A 21872-nucleotide genomic window follows, 5' to 3' on the forward strand; every position below is an offset into this window, starting at 1 on the left:
AGACTGAAATCTTCCCCCATCTTCCTTGTGATGAGTCAGTGGTGATGGTGACTTGTGGTAAAGAGTCATTGAAAGGCCGTACCTGCAGCAGGTTGTTGCTGTTCCACCACTAAAGAAAGCGATGAACACTGGCCATTGCCAACACTAGATCTGCCATCAGACCCTCCGCTTGGGACCATGGTCCTGCAAAGCACTGTTGAAGCGGATGCATATGCAACCTGGCATTAGGCACTATAGAGATATATGAGGCCATCATGCCAAGGTGTTGCATACTGGTAGGTGATAATTTGTCTCAAAAATAGGCAGAAGCTGGTGGAAAGCAATGACTATTTGCTTGCTGAGATAGCTTTGCCTGATACTGAATTGAAGGCTGACCCTAGAAAGGGTTGAATCTGCAGAGGGACAAGATGTGACTTGGTGATCTTAATGGTAAAGCTTAAGGTCTATGGCAGAGATATAATAATTGCGTACCTGCAAGACATTGTCATTTGCTTGAGCAGCCAACAGTCCAAACTGAGTAAAACATGAATGCCCCCTTGTCTTAAATGTGCTGCGACCACCACTAGACATTTGGTAACACTCTTGAAGCAGCGGTTAGGCCAAATGATAAGGCTGGCCACGTATCATGAAGCACAGGTAACGTCAATCGGTTGGGTCGATGGGGATGTGAAAATATGCATCCTTCAAGTCTAATACTGGGATGTAATCTCCCTGCTGCAGCAGAGGTAGCACATCTTGAAATCTTGAAGGGTTACAATGTTGAAGTATTCCGACACAATATATCAGTTGAAAGATCTGAGATCAAAAACTAGTTTGAAGGACCTTTCATTTTTGGGGATAAGTACATTGAGTAAAACGCCTTCCTCTGGTGATGTAAGTAGACAGGTTTGATGGCTCCTTTTTGCAGATGGGCTTGTACCTCTTACTATAGAACGTGTATGTTCTCCTTGGGGAGGTGTGAGGGGTGGTATGTGGGAGGCTTATGAGGCAAACTCAAGAAACTAACCATGTTGAATTATGGCCAGGAAACATTTGTCTGAGGTGATATTATGTTTCATTTTGGCAGGAAAAATTTGATTTCCCCCCGTCGGTGCTATGTGGTTGGGTGGGCGATGTAGGGAGTCAACTTTCACTCTTCCTTTATTATTGTTGCCTCTGGTAGGGTTGCTGTTGTCTTTGGTAAGATATCACATCTGGGAAGGTGGTCTTAGAGTTTGCACGGTATTGCAAACCCTTTTGCCAGTAGCTGAGAGAGCCCTCATCAGTGGCGTAACGAAAATTGAGGGTCTCCCCTTGCAAAGGTCATGGAGGGGTCCCCCCTCCAGACTCAGTCAAAGGCTCTCAGACCATGCTACTGTGCTGAATAGGTCCCTGGAGCTCTAGGGCCCGCTTGCTTCCCAGGGGTTTCGGAGGCCTACGTTACACCACTGGCCCCATGTCCTTAGCTGTATTGGATCCTTTTTAAATTTCTCTAACATTTGGCCGACCCGTGGGCCGCAAAAATGTTATCCATTTGAGGGGAGATGGAGTAGGTGTTGGTAAGGCTCAGACTTAAATCATCAGATACGAAGCCATGCATGTTGGTGAATGAGGATACTTGTGTTAATCTTCGTGCTGTGTGTATGCTGAATCTAGGGTACAACATATACCGGTAGTTGCGTTCAAGACAGTCTTGCCTTTTGATGCCAATTCCTCTCCACTTTGCCTTTACTCAGGTGGCAGATGTTGAAGTAACTCATGCATATAGTCAGAGTGGGCTGTATCACATACCTTGCCCAGTAGGCCAAAAGAATTGCTCATGTGCCAGTGCTTAGCTGTCCCTGCAGCCTCCATTTTACCTACTCTGTCCAGCTTCTTATTCTCCTTCTCAGGTGGTGGGGCACCCCCCATTACTTGAGAGTTTGCACTCTTATATACAGGATGAACAACTAAGGAGTCTAGTTCTATATATCCCTTGATGTTTGGTGGGTCAGAAGTTAAGGCATTGTACTGCTTTATCCTAGGTGTTCCTGCCCTGGCTTTGGGTTGTTAAAGGGCTCTGTAGCTGGTTTGGGCATGCCCTTTAACCTGCAGAAAAAACTGACAGAGGGTCTTAACTAAGTCGTACTCCACCTGAACTGCATAGAGGTCCACTTCATATCTAGCCACTCGTTGTACTACCCTCATGGTATGAGACTATTGTCCGAGGGGTAGAGAAAGGGTTCGGAGGGATACATATCGGGGTACGTAGGAGGGGCTGCAGAATAATCATACCAGGGGTCTACCTATTGCCTCATCCTTGGAGTAGGGGTTATGTGATCCTGCCAAGGATTGTGGTGAACCCAGAGGTGTGTATGCATTTGGTAATGTGTCTGAAGGTGGTAAGGGAGGGGAGGAAGATGTTGAGGAGGAGGAGTGGAAGGGGCAACGTGGATGGGACTGGTACCTTGGAGTCTCTTTGTGCTTGGGAGTTGGTTCTGGAGCTGAAGCCAAGTCCTCCTCAAATGTCGGCTTCCTCTTAGGTCGTATGGTGTAAATAAACCTGGGCGGCGGCTTGGTGGTAATATTTACCATCTGAGAATGGATGCACTGTCTCTTTTCCTCTCTTGAGGATTGGTTGCTTTGAGTCAGGGCTTTGAAAGCCGGGGGTCTTCGATATCAAAGGGGTAGGCCTCAGAAGCGACACCCTCAGGGTCTCCAGTCTTCGTGTTGGGCTAGGTCTCGGATATCAGTGTTTTGGGGCTGGTGGCATCTTGAGGTCTGTTAGTGTTTTTGATTTGTTTATGGATTTCGGCGCTGAAGAGGTCAGACTCTTGGCAGCTGTTCAGGTACGTTAAGAGCCTGTGGATGCAGGAGGCTCTTGCTCCGTGGGCTTCTCATAAGTTCAGCCTATGCAGGAGCCATGTGGTGCATTGGAGCTGACTCAACCTTGAGGGCCTGACCCGAAGGCAGTGGTAGTTCACTTTGCAAGAATTTGGTGGTCTTGGTATGAAGGTCTGCCATATTCACAGCCAGTGGCTTTGTCTGTTTGCATGGTCCTGTTGCCTTGACATCGAGGTGGAATTGTTCCCGCTCCTCATCTGAACTGGAGGAGAAAGGCATCTTTGTTGACGGTTGGCCCTAAATGTCAGAAGAGCGACTTACTGTTTGGCATAGGGGGTTTTATCACTGAAGATGTCTGGGGTATCCTCCTTAAAGAGTCTGTACATCTTATGATGTTCCCAGAACCTGGTCCTTCTGTGATAAAAAGTGGCTTTGGGCGTAAGTGCAGCCAAGTCTTACAAGTCGTGTTGTCTTGCTGAGGCAACAAATACAAAATACACAACTGGTTGTAGTCAGACCAATTGAATTTTGAGTTACAGCGGGGCAGTGTTGAAATGGGGTCCATTCCATCACCAGCTGTACATTCTCAAAGGGGAAAATAATGAGTAGAGGGCTTCTGGGATCGAGGCCAGCAGCCTGGCCAGTGACCCAGGTTTAAAAAGTCTGTCAATCCTCAGTGCCATGAAGGTCTCAGAAGCGAGTCGCAGTAGTATGTTCCCAACTTTAATATGGGTCAAAAAAAGACTTGGAAAAGTGGAACAAAGCTTTGAATTGATAAACTGAACTATCACTCTCAGAACTGCAACCCAAATTCAATATCATGGGAAGGGAAGCCTCCATTGTACTGGATTCTGATCTCTGGAGGCACAATTCTTCTCCGTTCTTGTTTTCAGAGTTTTTGGTCTAAAATGAAGAACAATATTCACAACCTGTGCCGTTAAGGATGGGCATGAAAGCCATTTTTCAATACATGTTTGGGGAATGGTTTTAGCTACTTGCAGGTACCTCCATGGCAAACAGTTTAATGCTGTTCTGTCCATACCAGCAGTCAAGCTATGTCCTCTCATAACTTTAGTGTGACGTTCTGCTTTTCCAAAGCCTAACTTATGATGTTCACAAGCAACCATAGTTTCTTCTGTAAGCTGAAATTAAATATTTTCCAGCAGTTTTACTCCACATTTCCAAACCCAATAGCGGAAAAATACATCAAAAGACAGAGGTGACATACTTAGAAATTGTGGACCTATGGCCAACATTATAGTGAGTCATACTGACTCCTTCAACAGTTAATGCCTAAAGTAAATCTTTATTTAATATCCAGACCCAACCACCACATAGCAGAAAAATGCACAGCACAGCCATCTGGAATAGGTTTACGCAGTAAAAGCACCCTTTTAGGCATTCCAAGTCGTAACCATGAAACCTTGGGATTTGTAAGATAGACCAAAGCACTTTTTTAGTAATTTGCCAGATAGTCAATAAATCTTGGGGCCAAGTCATTTGGGTGGAACCACACCCTCATATACAGTCAAGTATGGCAGCAGTAAGCGCTACTTTAAGTTTGGCTGTTGTGATCACACTTGATGTTCCTCAAATTAATCACAGGTTGACAGCCATATGACAGGTCTCAAAGCCTTGAATTTTCTCTCAGATTTTTTTCAGAAGGACTATATGCCCTTTTTATTGTTACTCTTCTGTTGTGGCGACAACTGTACCATATCTAACACTGGACTGCTGTTACCTCTGGGGGCCCTGAACAACTAAATGATATTCTTCTAAGGAGTTTGACTGTATACCAGTTACAGGCGAAACTTATGAATGTTCACTTAATGACTTGCAAAGCTGTTAGGATTCAACTCCCTCGTAAGTTTCCACAGCAAGAAACTACCCAACTCTACGTGAAGTCAGGCAAATGCAGTAAAGGCTTTCAAATACCAGAATTCTAAGACAAAAGTGTGTTAAATGTAAAAAAAAAAAAAAAAAAAAAAAAAAGAAAAAAGTTCATTGCAGTCTAAATGCTTTTGGAAACCCAGGAAAAACTGCTAGTAGAAATAACTGAAATATTTAGCTGTACTCTTCTGCACAAAACAACAAGAACCAGTAGAGAACTGTATGGGGAATTCGGAGTAGAAAAGCCATGGTATTAAGAAGACCACATACATGCAAGTTCCATTTAAATTACAGCTGACATATACAGTCTGGTTCACATATGTTATTTGACCAGGAGAATGGCGAGACCTGACTTCCTTCGGTAAGACGCTTTGCACGAAAAACAGAATATGCAGTAAAAAGCAAACATGTTAACCAGTAAACTAAACCGGAGAGATTTGGTACTGCCTCAAGTACTACAAATGTCAGCAAAAAAACAGACAACCCGATTTGGTTTTAAAGAAGTTGTGAACCAATTAAATACTATGACATTACTGCAAAAAAGCCTATGGTTTTTTTCTCAGTTGGAGTAAATCACAATGTGCTCCCATAAACAATCACAAAATGCACTCAATCTGCATTGCCATGCAGGTCTCCATACAGATTAAGACTTTCGCATCAGCGCTTTCAATTCATTTTATTGAGTAGCCAAATTTGATAAATTAGCACAGATAAAATAAGCATTTGCATGTGTTACAAATGACTTTCTTTACAGCAATATAACAGGAAAAAAATATTACAAACTGTAAAAAGAAAGACAAGCAAATCTTGCCTCCGGAGATTAAAATGGGCAGGAATTTTATCATCACATTAAAGAGTTCATATGTATTCTTAGAGCTTTGTCAGAACAAGGATTTAATGTTACAATATTATACACTACTTTACAAAATTAAATTGCTTTTGTATAGATTACAACTGTGATAATGAACATAAAATGCAGAATCACATTTGATGGTCCCCCCATTATTATAAATTCTGTTATAATAAAACTAATGAAAAGTTATAAGATGGCGATCCGTTTTACACTGTAGTACTGCAAACCTGGGAGAGAGCATTAAACAATTATTCAAAATATGATATTGTAATGAAGACATCAAACATAGGTAGATGGTGAGCCAAGCCCAACAATGTAATTGATAACAAACAAAGCAGGTTGTAATAATTATAAAAAATAAAAATAAAATAAAGACTAATGAAACACATTTATTCAAGTGAGACCATCTGAAAGTCAAGTTCCGGATTAACTTTGCAAAAGGGGGGTGTAGCGCTGGCAGTTGTATTGTGATTGAAAATATGTTATAGTTTGTAGTAAACAGCTGTCATGTACCATGCAGCTCAAACCAACCACACTAAATATTGGAAAAAGCCATACTACGTTTCCTCTAATATAAGGAACAATCCAAAAGCTGTCTACCCAAAAGGGTTCATCTGCTCCTGGCATTTTCACTACGTTCTTATACATTCACCAAATAGAACAACGCTAATGAGTGAAAATGATGGAGAACAAGATTTCCCACCGGGACTTGCAGCCTTGACCATTTATACAGACTACTTCAATGTCAAGAGCGAGTATGTGCAGTTTTGAGACCAGACACAGAGGTCACCACATTTGTGTGTATGTTTGTGGGGGCCGGGGCGTAAGGGAGGAAAAAAAGGCCGTTTGTTTGGGCATAGGTAAGAAACTCCAGAGAGTTATAAGGAAAACAATGCAAAATGAAAATTCTTCTTAACAGCATAAAGTGTGGTTTTGGTTTCCTAATTAGAACAACTAATAATGTAAATAATATGCCCTTCCCAAAATCATTTTAACTAGCATTCACTTTTGCAATGATTGATTTGGTTTGGACTCATTTCGATAACAGCAAATAATTTATTCCTCTCAGGTCAATTTTAGGCATTCAACTCAATTCATTTCTGTGCCTTTGCATTCAATGCACAGCAGCCACATTATCCCTGAAACTTGTCTGGTCCTTTACAGCTCAACAAAGAACTCAAACTGAAAGGTTCTGAACAGCAGTCATGGAGCCTCCAACAAGGTTTACTAATGGAAATTATAAAGGCGGTGTTGTAATTTGTATCTGTGTAACTGGCCACACTTTTTAATAAAAAGACGGTAGGCGCATTTCACTAAAAACGATTCTCGAATGCAATTCACCGTACAACTCTGTAGCAAAAGAAAATGCTACAACAGTCACCGTAAAAAACTGCAAGAAACATCTTGCCTTCTGTGTAATTTTCAGAATGTGCTAGGAATAGTGCAACCTTAAATAGCTACCAAAACGACAGAGATCTAATTTCTCTCGCATTTCGAAAGCCAAGCCTGTTTTACGGAACAAAAACCCTCTTAAATTCTAAGCACATGATAACAAGAAAACATTGTTCAAATAAAAAGTTGTTCAGAGGAGAAAAAAGGTTGATTAAACATACATTTGATGTACTTGTATATTTTCAAATTCCAATAATTATTCCATTACCTTTGATGCTAACCAGTCGCTTTGATTTCACTTGAAAGTGTCCAATCTGTAATCAGCGGATCTATAATTTCTCTGCAACATTTGCAACCTACGTAGGTCTGTAAAGTTATTTCTAGCAGCAAAAATAATATTACCAAAAAGAAATGAAATCAAAAGAGAAAAAATATACATTTTGAACAACAAAGATCGATCTTTATTTTACAAAATGTATTTTGCCTCTACAGTAGACATTTTCCTGTGATTCATACAGCAACTTTATCAAAATATATTTTGCAGCAAGATAAAGGTAACCAGCTTTTTCCATTATGCTTTGATTTAAAAAGTCACCATATTGTGCAGTCACTCGTTTCAGTCCTCATGCGGTCCTTTATTTGCTTCAATTTGTTGAAATCACAGTGAAAAATATCGTATTACCAGCGCGAGGCCCACAAAGCTAACAATACAAAAGGAAGAGTTCACAGCGAAACAGTTCGTCTGTACTGCAGTCACTTCTAGTCCGGGGAGGGGCCAAGCTGTCCCTTGAGTGGTTTACTTATTCACTTGCTGCTGGATATGGAGCAAGAACTCGTAGTACGATAAGGCAGACTCTGTTCGGTCTTCGATCATGTTCTGAAGGAAGCTTGGTTTCAGCGAACTCTCATCCCTTTTAAAACACACAAAAGACCATTTTATTACAGTGGTAGGCGAAACAATCAGTTTATTTTCATCTCAACAGAAGCCTAACCAGTGTGTAAACCTGGAGAAACCTAAGTGCACAAGCACAGATGCGCACTTAGGTGCACTCTCTCCTCCTACCTCTAGCCCCTCCCGTGGCCCAGCCTCCCCCCTCCCTGCACATACTACTGGCTGAGCCAGCAGCTGTAAATTAAAACGATAATTTAAATATTTTTTATTTTACAGCTTCTGGCTCTTAGTGGGGGGGATGCTCCTTCACCACAGCGAAGGAGCTGTCCCTGATTATTTCCCAGTGTCTGTGATGCAACAATAAAGATGTACTATACTAAGTAAATCATAGTTCTTTCTATAAATATATACATTTGAGGATTGTGACAGACAAACGAAAATGTTACTTACCCAGTCGACATCTGTTTGTGGCATGTAGTGCTGTGAATTCACATACGTTGCATAAGTCTGCCATCTAGTGTTGGGTAGGGAGTGTTGCAAGTTGTTTTTGTTAGAAGAATCTTCTTGAGTCACAAGATCAAGTGACTCCTTCTCTCGGTGATAGTGTGCATGATTGTTTTACCACAGGCGGGTGATGTAAGGAGTATAAATAAACAGTAAGAGAAAGATGTCCATGCAATGTCCTTACATGTGTACAAAATTTACAGAAGAATGCTACTACAACAACTATAGTCTTTCTTTGGAGGAGGGAGGGCGCATAGAAATCTACAGAGAGGTAGAGAGCGTCAGCGTATCCCTGACCAATTTATCCATAGGGCATTGTCACTGGACTGAGGTTATGAGTATCTGAACGTGAAGTTTTTTTCATTTTGAATTCTCTGTGGGGGCGAAGAGATCTATTTCTGGTGTTCCCCACCTTTGAAAATACTGATGAAGTACTTGGGAGCGAAGTTTCCATTTGTAGACTTATTGCTGCATCCTGTGGAGGAGGTCTGCAAATTGGTGGTCCGCAAATTGGTGGTCCATCTCAGGGAGATACTCTGCCAGTAAGTGAATGTGGTGGTGAATTGTCCATTTCTAAATTGTTTGAGCAAGTTGGGACAGCTGAGAAGACCGTGTCCCCCCTCCCGTTTCTGCAGATAATACATGGCTGTCATGTTGTCTGTGTGGACTAGAACCACTATGTGGGAGAGTTGAGGTACAAAAGCTTCGAGTGCTAGAAAGACTGCCTGTAAATCCAAATAGTTGATACGAGAAGTTTGCTGAACTGGATCTCATAACCCTTGCATTGTGAGGTTGTTGAGATGTGCTCTCCAACTTGTCTGTGACGCATCCATAGCCAGAGAGATTTGAGGAACAGGGCATTGGAAAGGTTGGTGGGATGGTGGGATTCCACCATTACAGAGAGCGGTGAGTCTGGCGGTCCAACAACACTATATCCTGAAGATCCTGTGACTGAGACCACTGATGAGATAGACACTGCTGTAAGGGGTGCATGTGTAGTCTGGTATGGGGAACAATGGCAATACATGACGCCATCATCCTTCATAACTGCTCATCTTACTGTGTAAGATTGGTTTTGTTGTAGTTGGGAAAGGAAAGTCTGAAAAACTTGAATTCGAGCAGGGTTTGGGTATGCCAAAGCAGCCTGAGTAATGAGGACTGCCCCCAGGGCTGTGTCTGCAAAGGTTGAAGTTGTGATTTGAGAAAGTTGATTTTGAACCCTAGAGTGTGGAGAAAGTCTATTGTGGCTTGAGTATAACTGACACTTCTGGATGGTATTGGCCTTGATGAGCGGATTGTCCAAGTAAGGGTATACATGTACAGGGAGTGCAGAATTATTAGGCAAATGAGTATTTTGACCACATCATCCTCTTTATGCATGTTGTCTTACTCCAAGCTGCATAGGCTCGAAAGCCTACTACCAATTAAGCATATTAGGTGATGTGCATCTCTGTAATGAGAAGGGGTGTGGTCTAATGACATCAACACCCTATATCAGGTGTGCATAATTATTAGGCAACTTCCTTTCCTTTGGCAAAATGGGTCAAAAGAAGGATTTGACAGGCTCAGAAAAGTCAAAAATAGTGAGATATCTTGCAGAGGGATGCAGCACTCTTAAAATTGCAAAGCTTCTGAAGCGTGATCATCGAACAATCAAGCGTTTCATTCAAAATAGTCAACAGGGTCGCAAGAAGCGTGTGGAAAAACCAAGGCGCAAAATAACTGCCCATGAACTGAGAAAAGTCAAGCGTGCAGCTGCCACGATGCCACTTGCCACCAGTTTGGCCATATTTCAGAGCTGCAACATCACTGGAGTGCCCAAAAGCACAAGGTGTGCAATACTCAGAGACATGGCCAAGGTAAGAAAGGCTGAAAGACGACCACCACTGAACAAGACACACAAGCTGAAACGTCAAGACTGGGCCAAGAAATATCTCAAGACTGATTCTTCTAAGGTTTTATGGACTGATGAAATGAGAGTGAGTCTTGATGGGCCAGATGGATGGGCCCGTGGCTGGATTGGTAAAGGGCAGAGAGCTCCAGTCCGACTCAGACGCCAGCAAGGTGGAGGTGGAGTACTGGTTTGGGCTGGTATCATCAAAGATGAGCTTGTGGGGCCTTTTCGGGTTGAGGATGGAGTCAAGCTCAACTCCCAGTCCTACTGCCAGTTCCTGGAAGACACCTTCTTCAAGCAGTGGTACAGGAAGAAGTCTGCATCCTTCAAGAAAAACATGATTTTCATGCAGGACAATGCTCCATCACACGCGTCCAAGTACTCCACAGCGTGGCTGGCAAGAAAGGGTATAAAAGAAGGAAATCTAATGACATGGCCTCCTTGTTCACCTGATCTGAACCCCATTGAGAACCTGTGGTCCATCATCAAATGTGAGATTTACAAGGAGGGAAAACAGTACACCTCTCTGAACAGTGTCTGGGAGGCTGTGGTTGCTGCTGCACGCAATGTTGATGGTGAACAGATCAAAACACTGACAGAATCCATGGATGGCAGGCTTTTGAGTGTCCTTGCAAAGAAAGGTGGCTATATTGGTCACTGATTTGTTTTTGTTTTGTTTTTGAATGTCAGAAATGTATATTTGTGAATGTTGAGATGTTATATTGGTTTCACTGGTAATAATAAATAATTGAAATGGGTATATATTTGTTTTTTGTTAAGTTGCCTAATAATTATGCACAGTAATAGTCACCTGCACACACAGATATCCCCATAACATAGCTAAAACTAATAAAACTAAAAACTACTTCCAAAAATATTCAGCTTTGGTATTAATGAGTTTTTTGGGTTCATTGAGAACATGGTTGTTGTTCAATAATAAAATTAATCCTCAAAAATACAACTTGCCTAATCATTCTGCACTCCCTGTATGTGTTGACTTCCGAGAAAGGCTGCGTCCACAGCAAGACAATTTGTGAAGACCCTGGGAGCGGTTGTGACCCCGAACGGTAAAACTTTGAATTAATAATGTTTCCACACAATGAAAATCGTAGATATTTGTGGTGTGATGGGAATGTGAAAGTATGCATCCTTTAGATCTAGAGCTGTCATTAAGTTGCCTTGTTGTAATAGAGGAATGACATCTTGGAGAGTAACCATATGGAAATGCTTTGAGAGAATATTTAGATTGAGTGGTCTGAGATCAAGAATTGGCCTTAGTGACTCATCCTTCTTTGGTTTGAGACAGTATAGGGAATATACTACTAGTCCTTGTGGTGAAAGGGGAACTGGCTCTGTAGCCCCTTTAAGAAGAAGGGACTGAAACTCCTCTTTTAGAAAAACAAGATGGTCTTGTGAAAGACTGAACACAAGGGAGATTTGTGGAGGGAGAGACAAGTTCTAGGCAATAACCATGTTGGATAATTGATAGAACCCATTGGTCGTGTGGGGATATTTAACCATTGTTGGTAAAACTGCATTAATCTTCCCCTACTGGAGAGGTGTGAGTCTGTGAAAGGTGTAGGTAGTCACTGGCGTTTATTAGAGGTGGATCCTCTGGAGGTGGACCCTTACCTCTGCCTTTATTGCTCGCACCTCTATATGAGTCTCTAAAGGAACCCCTATTGTAGAAATGGGTGCCATGTTTAGCTTGTGAGGTGGAGGGTTCGGTAGATGAGGATTTGAAACTTCCCTGAAACTCTGGTGATGGAAATAACCCCTTTGTGGTATAGAGAGTAGGGCCCCCATAACCTTTGTTTCTGATTTTTTTTTTAGTTTTTCAATAGTGGTATCCACCTCCTTCCCTAAAATATGTTTTGTCAAAAGCCATGTTTAAAACTGCCTGTTGGATTTTAGCTTTAAAACTTGAACATCTGAGCCAAGCATGCCTTCTAATAACAATGCTGGTATTAATACCACGTGCAGCAGTGCCAGCTGCATCAGTGGCACATCTAAGTGCATTATTTGAAATAGTTTCGCCCTCAGAAACTATTTCTTGTCCCTTTTTGCGATGCTCCTCTAAGAGATACTGGAGGAAGTCTTCCATTTCATCCCAGTGAGCCCTATCATACTATGCTAGGCGTGCTTGTGAATTGACAATACGCCAATGATTGGCTGCTTGTACAGTTACTTTTTTTCCTGCCGCAAATTGTTTTGCTTTCTTTGTCAGGGGGAGGTGTATCTCCCGTTAACTGACTATTAGCATGTGTCTGTACTGTGCTGACAAAAATGGAGTCAGGGGAAATTTTTGACCAAATATACATAGGGTTTCTCTGTAGGGGGCGCCTTATATTTGTTGTCAGCTCTTGGAGTAGTGTACCTAGATCAACCCAGCTCTTTAAAAATGTCTGTGGCATGTCTGAGCATGCCTGGTAGCATGGGAAGAAACTGACTATCTTTATGGGTGGTAGTCAGTGTGTCCAAAAGAAAATCTTCCTCAGGTGGGTCAGAATGCCTTTGCACATTATGATATGCAGCTGCCTGTGCTATGACCTGCTGATATGATGTTGCATCTTCAAGAGGTGAAGGGCATGCAGGATATAAATCAGGGTCATCTGGAAGTATGTGATATGGATCATATGATCCCATGAGTCTCTCTTGTAGAATAGCCCCCAAATCATCTCAATGAAGTGATGGTGAACCTTGTGGCTCAAACTAGGTGGAGGAGATTGTGGAGGAGTAAGAGGAAGGAAAGGAGAGTACGACGGAGAAGGGCGAGATTGAATTGGAGCCTTCTCCTTGTCTCTGGAGACCTTATTAGGTGGAAAAGCAGTGTCCAAAGTCTCCTGAAAAGTCAGTTTCCTCTTATTTGGGACAGGAGGCGAGGCAATAAGTTTGTCTGGTTTCTTTTGAAAATGGAGCTGGTGCTGCGAGCGTCCGTTTTTTTCTAGAATTGTCTCCACTGCAACGCTGCTTCCGAAGAGAAGCTTGAGTCTCGGGAATGCAGAATGTTCAGTTCCAAAGCTTTTGGAGCAGAAGTCTTGTGTCGGCTGGAAGCTGTCGGCTCCGAAGTGGATGTAGAGGTCTCTTGCTCTGAGCCAAAGCGCTCGGGCTGAAGGTTGGACCTGATCCCGAGGCTGAATGAGATGGTGTTGAGCCAGGGGTCGATACTGAGAATTTTTAGTCTTAGCTATTTTCGGTGCCGAGCACTAAAGTGGGGCATCCAAATGTAATTTTCGGATCCGACCATGGCCTGAAGGCAGTGGCGGACTGATGACCTGTTTTTGGGTCTTTTTTAGGTTCTTTGCATGGGATGCTGGGGCTGATGTACTCACAGGTTGCACCGAGGTGAGATGCTGGCTTTCGATGTCCGATTGAACATTTGACCCCGAATCCTCTATGGAGAAGGCCTCTTTCGTGAGCAATCTCTTGCACGTGTAGTCTGGTGTCTTCAACGCCATCTCCAAATGACGTGCTCTTCGGTCCCTTAGGGTCTTTTTGGCTCGAAAAGACCAACAGGCATCGCAAGTTTCTTCTCTGTGATCAGGGGACAAACAGGTTACACACCAGATGTTTAAGAGTGTGGGGGAATTTTGAATGGCATCGAGGGCAAACCTGAAATGGAGTACGTTCCATCAGCCCTGCATTTCTCAACACAACGGAGTATTAGGCCCGAGGCAGGTGCTGGTGCCCCGAAGGGCGGCTAACAGTTAGAGAAAACGCAATTGAAACAGTAATGTTGCTGAAAGGAAGACAGAAAAGTAGAGTTCGGAATAGACTGAGCCGAGGGATACCGGAGCGAGAAGAATACACATCTAAACCGGACGGCAGAGAGAAAACAATTTAACAAAGGACTCAATGCCCATGCCCACTATTGCCCAGAGGAGGAGTCAGTCGATCCCGTGACTTGAGAAGATTCTTCAAACAAAAACAACTTGCAACACCCCAGACCCAACACTAGATGGAGGACTTATGCAAAGCATGTGTATCTACAGCCACACATGCCATCGAACAAGGGGTTTTGACTACATATGACGAGAAGTATAAGTGCCCAATAATGAGTTTTCAAAGATGACTGTTTTACGACGAAGCCTATGAAACACTTGAACACATGAAATAATCAGCTCACCTTATTATGTGTAATGTAGGGAAGAACGGCCTCTGCTCTCTGAGCCAGGAGACAAATGCTATCATCCTGGCTGATTCTGCTGTATCAAGTTCAGGAAGTTGAGTCTGCAATAAAACATCAATGTATATTTTATAAGAAACATAGTAACATACCATGCCTTTTGTATAGTGCACAATCACCCAGACACCTTTCAGTGCTATGTAATGAGGTGCTACCCAATTCAGTGCTGCTCATGTGATGAAAGGCTGAGTGAAACTACTGGGGCTCAAACCAGTGACCATGACGGCAAGCTGATCTGTGCAGTGGAATTATTATTTCACTGATTCATTCAAAACAAAAAACAAGCTATACTTACCCAGGACCTGTTGTGCTTTAAAAGTGTAAAAAAAACTGTGAGCCAAGAGGCTTCTGTTCAACAGACAGGTGAGGCTCATGCCAGTCTACCTTATCTATACTCGGCTATTAAAAGGCCTTGGGTGACATGAGGGGCGGTTAGAGCAGGGAACAGCACAAGAACAATTCTACCTCCACCCAGCCCCATATGAGGGCCTTAAATATGCATGCAAATGAGCAGAGTGCGCTCCCACTCGCACACACTCCCCGCCTCCACAAAAGCAAAACTGGAGGTTGTTTGTTCTCCTACATCGCACGTAAGGCATGGAATGAGATCCCTCAACACATCAGAGCCTCCCCCTCACTTCTTGAGTTACGAATGAAGCTGAAGACCTGGCTTGTCGTATAGGCACCTTGGGGATCACACATCTACCCACCTGCCCAACCGCGTGGCTACACTCTTGGGTGATTAGTGTGCTACACAAATCAACATAACATAGGTTACGAGGAGCTCTGCCATCTGAATGCAGTGCTCACTGGATGCTCAAAATTTAATTTCTGTCTCCCTGGGACTTTTGGGCAGTGAAACAATTCATCAGAGGACGATGGATAGGTCAGCGGTGAGTCTCATTTCTCAAATTCAGTACTTGATGCAAAATACCTTATGTGCCAAAAGCTCAAACACTGAAACACATGACATTCTAGAAACTAAAGACGGTTTAACCCTGTTGTTACCAGGTGCAGCATGCTTAGAGAACATTTACATTACTAATGAAAAACAACAAAACTGAACAGGAACCATCAAAATGCATTTCATTTATCTGTGCAGATACTTGAATTAAGTATCTCCAGAAATATGTAAAGCAAATACATATCTTACCATTGTTTGTGGTATGGATGAATAATTTGGTACCCCGAGAACCCTAGTGAAAAAGCTCAGTCCACAGTTCTTCCCAATCCACAGAAACATGATCTGAAAGTCAGAAAAATATTTTTATTAGTTGAAGTTCACACACTCATTACAAAGAAGCACTAGTCTCTGCTTTTCTTTAGCATTATGAATGCACATCAAATACAAGTCTCTACTCCTGTATATTTTTTTTTTTTTTTTAGGTACTGATTGTATTAAACTCAGCAATTTTACGCACAAATATACTGAATGTCATTACTGTATTGTTATAATTTTGAATAATGAAAACAGGTTAGGTCATTAGTTTGGCCTGAAGGCCCAGACAAAAGAAAGAGAGCATAATTTTTTTGCAAACTAACACTCAAATATTTTAACTTTAAAGAAAATAGCTCTCTCAACATTTATCAAACAAACTACAAACGAATGTTCAGACGGCAAGTTATGAGTCATAATGACCTTCTTCTTGAGAAGGGACCTTACCTGGCTCTCGGTTTGTGGTGGTCCTAAGGGGAAGCCATAATTTAACCTGTTAATGTGCCTTTACTCGCACCCCCCCCCCTTTTTTAAAACAAGCGCTGGCAAAGCCAATAGGTTCTGCATATGCAAAAAAAGGTTGGCTTTATTAATTTATTTTACAATTTTCTTTTACATGTTGCATAGCAGCACACATTTTTCAATGTTACTTAAAGCATGTACAATAAATCATAGGCAAATAGGCTTGAGGAGCAGGGGCAGAGGGGCAGAGCAGGGGGCAAGGAGACATGTAGTAAAGTAAGAAGCAAGAGCACTAGTAGAAAGAAGGGAGAGATATAGGGGGAGGGGACGAGACAGACATAAGGTAGGGAGTCAGAGGGCCAATGAACTAGGGAACAGAAAATAAAGAGTGGTAGAAGGGTAGAACACAGAAGAAAAAGGTGTATGAAGCAGGAGACAGAGGGGTAGATGGAGGGGGCAGAGGGATACGAGACAGAAGGCTAGGTAGCATGAGACCCCGAGGCAGGGAGTAAAAGGCAGAGGAGCAGGGACCTCGGGAACAGAAAACGTTGTGTGGGCACATAGGAAAAGCCAAAGGGGTAAGAGACAGATGGGTTGACAGTAAGAGACAGAGGTCAGAGGCAAGACAGTGGATCAGGAAAGAAAGATGCATGGGAGCAAGAGGCAGAGTCTTGTGAACCAGGGGCAAGGAGTAGGAGGCAGAGGGTAAGAAACAGAGGCAGAATTGGGAGCACAAGACTGGGGTGGCAAACAAGAGACTGGTGTAGGGAACAAGGGACAGAACGGCAGAGAACAGGAGAGATGGTAGGTGCCAAGAGTAAGGGTGGCAGGGAGCAAAAGAGCGAGATATGGCGCAAAAGAGAGAAGACTTAGGGAGCAAGGGCAAGAGGCAGAGAGGCAAGGTAGAATGCAAGAGACAGGGGTACGGAGCAGTGAATGGGGTAAGAGACAGTGGGGAAGGGAGCAGGAGATTTCAGACCATCAGAAGCCTGGCACCTCAATGCATCCACTTCAGCAGTCTGTGTTTGATCTCAGGTTCGACCCCCAACCAGTCCACTCAATCCCTCCAAGGTCGATAAAATGACTACCACTGAACTGAGTAACAATGAGTATCTTATTTCAGCACCAAGATACCCTCTTGGACATATGTCCTTTACCAATACACGTTTGCATTTGACACTGGTTAGCTAAATCTACAACACACAGAAAATGCACTGTTCTATATGTACAAACATTGTATTGTTGCCACAGATAAATGTATTGCATAAAAATGAATGTCCAAGCACAAGAAAATACTTTTGTAATAACTAAAAGAAGTCAACTTAAATATGTGATTAATTCAAACTTTGGGTAACACCTGCAGAGCATTGGTGTGAGTAAAAAGGCTGCTCTCTGCACTTTAAAACAACATTAAATAAATTTATATCAGACCGCACTAGCACTATTCACGATTGGCTAACAGTAACAAAGTGATGAAATAGTAAACTAAGACGATATACACATAACTTAGGGGGACGCGCTGAACTACTTGTGGGGGGCTACAAATCCAAGACTCCTCTTGGCCCCTGGAGGTGGCCATTTTGGGGAAAAGCTGCTCACACTTGAGTCCACCAACGAGTGCTATAAAGTGCAGGCAGATCACTGCGGCGGCGGGACTTGTGCGGCACAAGCCCGGGCAAAGGGCGGCCCATCCTTGCCTGTCAGCGGCCAGAAGAGGCTGGGCTGGGCTGGTCCCACTCTCTTGGTTTTTTATTTCTTTTTCTTTTATGTTTTCATGTATGGTCACTGAATGTTGACTCGTATAGTATAGAAAGTGGTGAGCAAAGTAGGGTGTGTAATAAGGATTTCTACAGGGCTATAATAAGCTTACAATCATTGGTAGCAAGCTATATTTGACTAGAACGAATTTGTGGGCAAGAAGAGGGTAGCCTTCAGTAAAACGACCGTAGGGTGCAATTCTACAACCATTGATTCCTTTTTGGCAGGAGCAGTTAGTGTTGTCACTAAGGAGATTGATTTGGCAGAGAGGCGGTTGTATTTGAGTTGCACAGGTTCCCCCCATACCGATATTATCGAGGCGCTTGACGCAGAAACTGAGATAGGAGGGCAGGCTATCAGCTCCTCAAATGGCTCTATCCCTTTAATCAGTTCAGATGCCCCTAAGGTCAGTAGTAGGGCATTTAATTCTCATATTGAGCACCCAAATCGAACTATAATTATAGCCTCACCTGCCACTAAGCGAAAGAGGAAAGCCAAGACTATTGATGCATTTTCACCTCATACAAGAGGGACAACTGTAGGAGAGCAAGATGACAGTCAACCAGGGTGTAGTACAAATACCAGATTGGGAAATAGTCATCCAAAAGTTTATAACTTCCCTGAATGAGTGTTTAACCCCTCTAAGAGATAGATTGTGGAAATTAGAAGTAGCAGTAGAGAAAATGTTAGGATTATGTCAGGGTCAGCTAAGGTTGTCACGAGGGGGCCTACTGTTACTATAAATAATCCTGAAAAGACCTCTTTGGGACATCCTTCCCCCAATGAATATTCTCCCCCCTGAAAATATTAGGCAGGAGGAGATAGCAGGGAGTAGTCGATTGTACTCTGGCATGTTTGCACGATAAGCGGCCTGCATTCATCTTAGCTCCTATAGTTAATCTATCTACCCCAATGTGCTCTCAACTGTCTCTGATGTTGCGCCACAAGAGTCTTTAGCTGTTACATCATCTCCATAATTACCAGTGATTAATCTTCCTCCTGCTTGTTGTCCATATGTTGTTGTTTTGGCCGGTGTGCCTTCTGTGTCAAACTCACATTTAGAATAAATCTTCCAACTACAAAACTAACAAGTTACTTACCTTCGGTAACGCTTTTTCTGGTGGATACACTAGCTACCTGTGGATTCCTAACCTTATGAATTCTCCCAATGCGCCAGCATTCGATGGAAAATCTTCTTCCCAGCTCTCCAAGTGGACGAGGACGTCGCAATTGCACGGCTCTGCACGCGACTCCGTCTGACGTCACTGACAATAAGAGGTCCTCGCCGGCGTACTGACGTCAGTTTCACCCATTTTTTTACATGCCTTTGAGGCAAACAGGTGAAAACCGACCTCACGATAGCTCAAATTAATACATACATAAAAACATATTGATGTAACACAATTACAACAATCATTTATACATAAAATTATCAAAACATATATACACTTGTAATACAGAAGTCTTGGTATGACCAGACAGGCAACGGGGAGGCGGGTGGGACTGTGAGGAATCCACAGGTAGCTAGTGTATCCACCAAAAAAAGCGTTACCGAAGGTAAGTAACTTGTTCTGCTGATGGATAAAACTACCTGTGGATTCCTCACCTTATGAATAGAGTCCCAAAGCAGTACCGCACTCTGAGGTGGGTCCTGACCGGTCACACCAAGACATCCTGCAACACAATGTGCAAAATGGCTGTCCCTCCTAACTTCCGAGTCCACGCAATAATGCTTCGCAAAAGTGTGGAGGGAAGCCCAAGTTGCTGCCTTGCAAATATCCACCACCGGATCACCTCTAGCCAATGCCGAAGTGGCAGACTTAGCCCTGATGGAATGAGCTCTAATACCCTCAGGCGGAACCTTCTTTGCTAATGAGTGACAGATCTGAATGCAAAGAATGACTCACCTGGATATGGTTCTTTTATGGACCGCTCTGCCTTTCATCTTTCCTACATATCCAACGAAGAGTTGGTCCTCCAACCGAAAAGTCCTTTGTTCTCTCAATATAAGAACTAAGAGTCCTTCTGGGGTCCAAACGATGGAGTCTTTCTTCCTCCTTTGAAGGAAGACGAGGAGGGTAGAAAGATGGAAGGGTAATAGACTGCCCCATATGGAAAGGAGTGAAAACTTTAGGGAGGAAAGCCGCCCTGGTTTTCAGCACCATTTTGTCAGCAAAGAATGACGTAAAGGGAGGTTTAACACTAAAGGCCTGAAGCTCACTCTCACGCTTAGCAAACGTAATAGCTATCAGGAAAACTGTCTTAAAGACTAATAATCTTAAAGGTCAAGAATGCATGGGCTCAAACGGTGAACCCATTAAAAAAGTCAAAACCAGATTTAAATCCCACTGAGACATAGGAAACAAGAGTGGGAGGAAATGTATTTGTTAAACCTTTCAAGAACCTAACAACAATAGGTGATTTAAACAAGGAAGGTTGATCCAGAAGGGAAAGAAAGGCTGACAGTGCCGACAAATAGCCTTTGACAGACACAACTGCACAACCCTTCTGTGCTAAAGTTAAAGCAAACAAAAGAACATCAGACACAGATGGGCCCTCAAGGGATCAATTTGTTTCTCTCCACACCGCGCCACATACTTTGCCCACCTGCCGGCATAAACAGTCTTAGTGGAGTGTCGCCTGGCCAATAAAATAACATTCACTACCTCTGGTGGGAGAGTGAAAGAACTGATTGCCCCGTTCAATCTCCAGATATGAAGGTGCAGACTCTGGAGGTGGGGGTGTAGAACCTGCCCCTGCGACTGCAAGAGGAGATCTGCCCTGAGAGGGAGACAGAGTGGAGGGCACAGTGAGAGTGGGAGATGGTCCGTGTACCACATCCTTCTCGGCCAATCCGGAGCTCTTAAAATGACTTGAGCCCGATCTTGGTGAATCTTCCTCAGACCCCGAGGAATCAAGGGTATGGGGGAAACGCGTAAAGCAAATGGTCGCACCAAGACATCTGAAACGCGCCCCCCAAAGCTCCTTGCACTGGATACTGCAGAACGACTGGCAGTGCACATTCGCCCGAGTGGCAAACAGGTCTATCTGCGGAGAACCCCACATCCGAAAGATGTGAAGGACCAGATCCAGATGAAGACGCCACTCGTTATCGGCCGAGAAATGCCGACAGACTGTCCGCACGTACATTGAGAACTCCGGCCAGATAATTTGTTACCAAGCAAACCCGATGGTCCTGAGCCCAGGACCAGAGCCGCAAAGCCTCTCTGCAGAGAAGGTACGACCCCACTCCTCCCTGCTTGTTTATGTACCACATCGCAGTAGTGTTGTCCGTCAAAACTTGAACTGACTGACCGCGAAGGGACGGGAGTAAGGCCTTGAGAGCCAGAAGTATCGCCCGCAATTCTAACAGATTGATATGAAAAGTCTGTTCCAAAGCCGTTTGATCTCCAGGTCCCACAGATGAGCTCCCCACCGTAGAGTGGAAGCATTGGTTATCACCGTGGCCAACGGAGGCGGCAGTGAAAACGGCCTTCCTTGGGAAAGGTTGCCATCCACAGCCCACCATTGTAGATCCGCTGCAGCATCACCGGAGATGGTTATCGACTCCTCGAGATCCCCTTTGTGTTGAAACCACTGCTTGCGGAGGCACAACTGAAGAGCCCTCATCTGCCAGCGTGCTTGAGTTACCAACAGAATGCAAGAAGCGAATAGACTGAGCAGGCGCAGGACCTTGAGGACTGGAACAACCGCTACATTTTGAAACATTGGAATCAATGCCTGAATGTCCTGAGTCTGCTGAGGCGGAGGATAGGCATGATTCAATGTTGTATCCAGTACTGCCCCTATCAACAGGATGTGCTGAGAGGGCTCCAGGTGAGACTTAGGCACGTTTATCGAAAAGCCTAGACTGAACAACAACTCAGTTGTCATCTGCAAGTGATGCAGCATGAGCTCTGGAGACTTGGCTTTGATCAACCAATTGTCAAGGTTAGTGAATACCGATATTCCCTTCCTTCTGAGATTTGCTGCAACCACCGCCATCATGTTCGTGGACTCACG

At 43.5% G+C, this 21872-nt stretch overlaps 1 protein-coding gene across 1 annotated transcript in view; it reads right to left on the minus strand.

The window, feature by feature from the left end:
• Positions 1 to 5353: 5353 nt before the first annotated feature.
• The window catches only part of SEC24A (SEC24 homolog A, COPII coat complex component), a 446244-nt gene continuing 429725 nt past the window's right edge, over positions 5354 to 21872 (minus strand). Inside the window, exons 21-23 of the mRNA XM_069199250.1 lie at positions 15567 to 15659; positions 14354 to 14457; positions 5354 to 7848 (exon numbers count right to left, since the gene is read on the minus strand). Of these exons, the coding sequence (XP_069055351.1) occupies positions 7734 to 7848; positions 14354 to 14457; positions 15567 to 15659 (312 nt within the window). The 3' untranslated portion in view covers positions 5354 to 7733. The remainder of the gene's footprint in view (positions 7849 to 14353; positions 14458 to 15566; positions 15660 to 21872) is intronic.

This window comes from Pleurodeles waltl, chromosome 7 (genome assembly GCF_031143425.1).
Source record: "Pleurodeles waltl isolate 20211129_DDA chromosome 7, aPleWal1.hap1.20221129, whole genome shotgun sequence".
Taxonomy (NCBI): Eukaryota; Metazoa; Chordata; class Amphibia; order Caudata; family Salamandridae; genus Pleurodeles; species Pleurodeles waltl.